This window comes from Trichechus manatus, unplaced genomic scaffold (genome assembly GCF_000243295.1).
Source record: "Trichechus manatus latirostris isolate Lorelei unplaced genomic scaffold, TriManLat1.0 scaffold00160, whole genome shotgun sequence".
Lineage (NCBI taxonomy): Eukaryota > Metazoa > Chordata > Mammalia > Sirenia > Trichechidae > Trichechus > Trichechus manatus.
This window is the reverse complement of record NW_004444096.1, coordinates 5,656,508-5,661,548: the sequence shown is the minus strand read 5'-3', so window position 1 is coordinate 5,661,548 and position 5,041 is coordinate 5,656,508. Positions and strand designations below refer to the sequence as shown.

General features: G+C 37.5%; 1 protein-coding gene across 3 annotated transcripts in view; it reads right to left on the bottom strand.

Annotated features, from left to right (window-relative positions):
* Positions 1 to 5,041, bottom strand: part of CLEC1B (C-type lectin domain family 1 member B) — an 8,883-nt gene extending 3,842 nt beyond the window's left edge. The window contains exons 1-4 of one of the 3 annotated variants that reach the window (XM_023740629.1): positions 4,816 to 5,029; positions 4,064 to 4,162; positions 2,924 to 3,034; positions 2,604 to 2,755 (exon numbers count right to left, since the gene is read on the bottom strand). In XM_023740629.1, coding sequence (XP_023596397.1) covers positions 2,604 to 2,755; positions 2,924 to 3,034; positions 4,064 to 4,162; positions 4,816 to 4,879 — 426 coding nt within the window. In that variant the 5' untranslated portion in view covers positions 4,880 to 5,029. Of the gene's footprint in view, positions 1 to 2,603; positions 2,756 to 2,923; positions 3,035 to 4,063; positions 4,163 to 4,815 lie in introns of all 3 variants that reach the window. The other 2 variants (XM_023740631.1, XM_023740630.1) reach the window with 2 other exon arrangements.

The following is a 5,041-nucleotide window of genomic DNA, read 5'->3' as shown; positions in this document are numbered from 1 at the left end:
AAGACCCCAGACACTACTCACCAAGGTAGAATGTAGAGTATTGTCTTTATAAGCTGTGTCATGCCAATTGAGCTAGATGTTCCCCGAGACCATGGTCCCCACAGCCCTCCGCCCAGCAACTCAGTCCCTCAGGCAGTTTGGATGTGTCTATGGAGCTTCCATGACCTTTCCTTGTACAAGTTGTGCTGGTTTGCCAGTACTGTGTACTGTCTTACCCTTCCCCAAAGTTACCACTTATCTATTGTCTGTTTAGTTTCCCCCCACCCCTCTCATCCCTCATAACCAACCAAGATTGTTTCTTTTGTGTGTAAACTTTTTCATGAGTTTTTACAGTAGAGGTCTCAGATAATATTTGTCCTTTTGTGATTGACTTATTTCACTCAGAATAATGTCCTCCAGTTTGAGCCATGTTATGAGATGCTTCACAGAGTCATCGTTCTTTATAGTTGCATATATGGTGTTTTTTTCAAAGGGATTATAAATAATATTACTTACCTACTTTTTTCTTCTTAGCAAATTATCACCATCTACTATATTTTATGAATGGAGCCCTGGTGGCGTAGGGGTTGAGCGCTCTGCTGCTAACTGGAAGGTAGGCTGTTAGAACCTACTAGCAGCTCTGTGGGAAAGAGATGTAGCAGTCTGCTTCTGTAAAGATTTATAGCCTCGGAAATCTTATGGGGGAGTTCTACTCTGTCCTATAGGGTTCTATGAGTGGAAATAGACTCGATGACACATATCAAAAACAAAACTATGCTATATGCTGGATCTATTTGTTTTGTTTATTGTCTGTAGAACATAAACTCCATGAGGTTAGGGATTTTTGTCTGTTTCAGTCACTGCACAGCATCAAGTCCTGGAATAGTTCTAACATATATTTGTTGAATTAGTACATAAATCAATTAACCTCTCTGTCTCTATAAACCAAAACCATATCTGTTGCTGTTCAGTCGATTCCAACTCATAATGACCCTATAGGACATAGTAGAACTGCCCCATAGGGTTTCCAAGGAGTAGCTGGTGGATTCAAACTGCTGGTTTTGGGTTAGCCGGCTACCTCTTAACCACTGCCCCACCAGGACTCCTGTCTATCTATAGGTAACAAAATTAAAAGGAGGTCAGATTTTTTCGCTATACTCTCATACCTCCCCGAATAACAAATGGATGAGAATGTATTCTCGGCAAATACAAAATAACATGGATTTCTTGACATACGTGTGAGAGACAGCCTGACATTCCACAAGAAATGATATGTGAAAAGCATTTTTGATAGCTTATTTCTCAAAGGTTGAGCCACCCTTCTCCTTGCTGTTAATTCCTGTTCTTTTCTTTGAGAAAAAGTCTATGTTAAATAGTTCACCATAGATCATGACAGATAAATTCTATCTGCCTGAAATTCAACTATTCTTTTTCCTCAAAAATTATATTATTTCCCCTTTTAGTTATAAACCTTCAGCCTGGCATCAGCCTAGAACACTAAGATTCAGGAAATGCCTGCGTGCCTCCATTTCATCTCTTTGTATTGGAGTTGAGATTTTAGGGAATTCTCCTATTTTGCCCGATGGGAAAGAAAAAATAATTTATTTAGCTGACATCTCCTCTTTGAGTTTGGGCTCATAGAAAGAGCAAGTAGACGATGCGGCAAGTTAGAATAATAGGACACTCAATGATTATCAATGTCACTGAGCCAACTTCCATCTCTGCTCATTTTGTACTTTAGCTCTGAGGAAAGTATGAACCAATCTTGCTGATCAATTGTAACCATTACATAGGATTGGAATGGTCTGCACATTTGAGTTCTGTTGAATCTCTGTCTGCACATAGCAAAAATCCTGATCTTCTATTCCAGTTTACATTTGCTTTTTTTTTTTTTTTAAACATGAAAAATAATTTTTTTTTAAACTCTAGGACAAATCCTTTCAGTATTTCTACCTTTAAAAAGTGTTTTGATAAATTTACTCTTAGGCAGAAGAGTGACTCTGGGGCTTTACTTCTGGCTTGTTTCCAGGTTTCATGAAGAAGAGACAAGGCTACTTTAAACAATAGAGAAAGAGTACACGAGTGGATTGAAGCATATTTTGCTTGATCAGAAAGACGAGAAAGTCTGTTAAAAGCTGTCCAAGAAATAAATGTGAAAGAGGAGACGCATTTAGTAGAAACTTTTTTTCTGAAATCTTGTTTGTTTTGAAAATGAGATCATTCCGAAAATTATGTGTTTGTGAAGGGATGGATTTTGCGTCAAGGAGTTATCAACAGTCCAGCAGAAACAGAGAAGGCATTTAATATTGGGATAACACTGTTATTTATATTTTACACTCATTTTTTATATACTTTCAGATTCTTTTCTGAGTCAGTAAATAGAGGTGAGGAAATTGAGAGAGGTTAAATTACTTACTGCAAAGATAAGACAAGAACTCAAAGTCTCTTGAGTCCTAATTCAGCATTTTCTACTTTCAAATGTTGTCATTTTTACTGAGCTTGATAAGGTTTTTAGATCAGCACAAACCGTTAAAGACGTAAGCAAAAACATTAAAAACGCCATGTGTTACATTTGAGAGTTTCTCATCACGACTCCAAAACACTCGATGTAAGAATCTCCTTACCAGAATGTTCTGGCTGGCAATCTTCGGAAGAGTAGCGTTCATACCAGTGCAGTACTGCTTACTTTCTTCCCATGTCAAGTTGTGCTTGAAGAATCCATAGCAACTATCCCCATAGTATCTCCAGTTGGTGTCACAGGGGCTGCATTTATGGGCTTAAGGAGAGACAAAGCATAGGAACTTTTCATTCTCAATCAGGCTTACAGTTTCCCCACATTCAGTGTTTCCTGCAAATCTCAAGATTCCCTACAAATACTGCCACAAAAAATATTCTGGAGTTAGAGGAGATCCAGAGGTTACCAAACTGTATTTATTGAAATTACCTTCTTCTTTAGATTTTTTTATTAAATCTTGGCAGAAGCGCTTTGCTAATTGTTGCACAGTTCCTGAAAGATTTTCATTCTCAGCTTGTAGGAGATTTTGCTGCATGACAGCTAAATGTAAAAATCAGATAATAACGATTTATAATCAGGATCTTAAGTGTGATGGAAAGACTTTTCAATAAACTTTCGTTTTAGTAGAATTGTCACTCTATGAGGTGTTTACTAGATTCACACGAGTAAATGATTCCTGCAAAGGGATAAGGGCAAAGGGGGATATAAAAAACATACTAAGTAATATACAAAACTGACACTTGAGAGTTATCGAATAGAATGAGGGAATGCTTTAAGGATGACAATCACAAATAAGAAAATCCCATGATTAAATAACACACCTAGAGCAATTGTTTTGACATTTTATTGAATGTAGGTTTCTAAATAGTGTTAATAGAAGTGAACGCCTCTGCTATTTTCTGCTCTTAATGTCTTACCAGAATATTCATTCATTTAAAAAATACAGTTTGATTTCATGCTATGCTCAAAGTACTATGAGATTCAGGTAAATGAAAGATCCTTAAATCTCTTACACAAAAATAAACAAGTATCCAAACAATCAAAAACTACACAAAGTATAATGTGACGTTGGAGGGCTATTAGGTTTACAGGAAGAAAACACAATATGTATCACTTAGGTGGGATATGAATTGTCTCTTGGAGGAAGTAAGTAAATTCAGTAAACAAAATAGGAAGGAGGATATTTTAGAAAGAAGGAATAGGATGGGCAAAATTCCAAGCAGGTGGATAAAGTATTTATGAAATTGAGAAGACTCTGTCTTGGCTGGATCTTAGGATATGCAAGGACAGGAGGAAGGTTTCAAAATATAATTTGGATTCATGCTGAAGAGAATCTTAAAGGCTAGATTAAAATTCTTGAAAATAATTTTAAAATAATTAATAAATAAACAGCTTAAAAAGTGATTTTGCTCAGGAGGTAAAGGCCCGAGAAAATCTTGGCAACTATGTATATAAGATGATTGGAGTAGTAACAAATAGAAGGACAATTAAGAAACTTAGTGTGATACACCAAAACCCTTAGGTATTGCCTTCCTCAGACCAAACCCTTGTCAATGAGTCAATACTTACTCATAATCCCTAGAGCCACCAGCCCAACAACCATCCCCATGCACAAGATCAGAAGAACCAAAGCCATCACACGCCACAAGGAAGAGGATGCAGGGTCAACTGTGGGTATACAATAAATATGTCATGGAGCAGTAACATGGCATGGCTATGGGACAGTATCACCTCTGCCCCTGCCTCTCACGATTTTCCAAGTAATAAAAGCAGCTTCATTGGCAGCTCTTGCCTGTGTTCCTTGTCAATCATCAACAATAAGCACAACCCACTGCCATACCACACGTCCATCCCCATCACCAATGGACTTCCGCTCTCTGAGCCGAAATATAACCAGTTGTTAAGGCATTATTGTTTGTTTTGTTTTGTGTCCACTCCCCTTCCACCCTTAAATATTGCTTTAATAAGCAACTACTTGAGAATTACACCCACTTACTGGGATCTTGGAAAATGATGGTTTCCAAATATTCCTTCCCCTGTCACTCCATACCCTTGACTTCAATGCTTTTCAGCATTAAACTCTACAAGCCTTAATGTAATCTTCCTTGCTTGTCTCCTACATTGTTTTTCTTCTAAATAAGTCTGTCTGGTCTATGTAAATACTACTAAAGACTGTAGGGAAAGAATATCATTCAGAAAAACAAAACAGAACCAAAAAACAAAAACAAAACAGTATATGCTATCTCTAGTAGAAAAAGGGAAAATAGAGTTGACTTATTTTGCTAAGTAATTTCCAGATTGCTGGCTCTGTGCAGTCTTACCTGAAGTGAAAGCTGGTCTTCGAGTTTTAATATTTAAGGCTACATATCCGTCTTCATCCTGCATGACTTCACTTGGAATGCAAGTGAGCTCAGGGGTCCAGTGACTTGCCAAAATGTAGTATCCACTCTTACAATTCCAATATCTGTCAGTCTGTGGTCCTCCTCAGCTGGGAGGGTGGAGCCGTATGAGTTAGGACATATGTTTTGTTTCTTCTTTTTCCAGGAA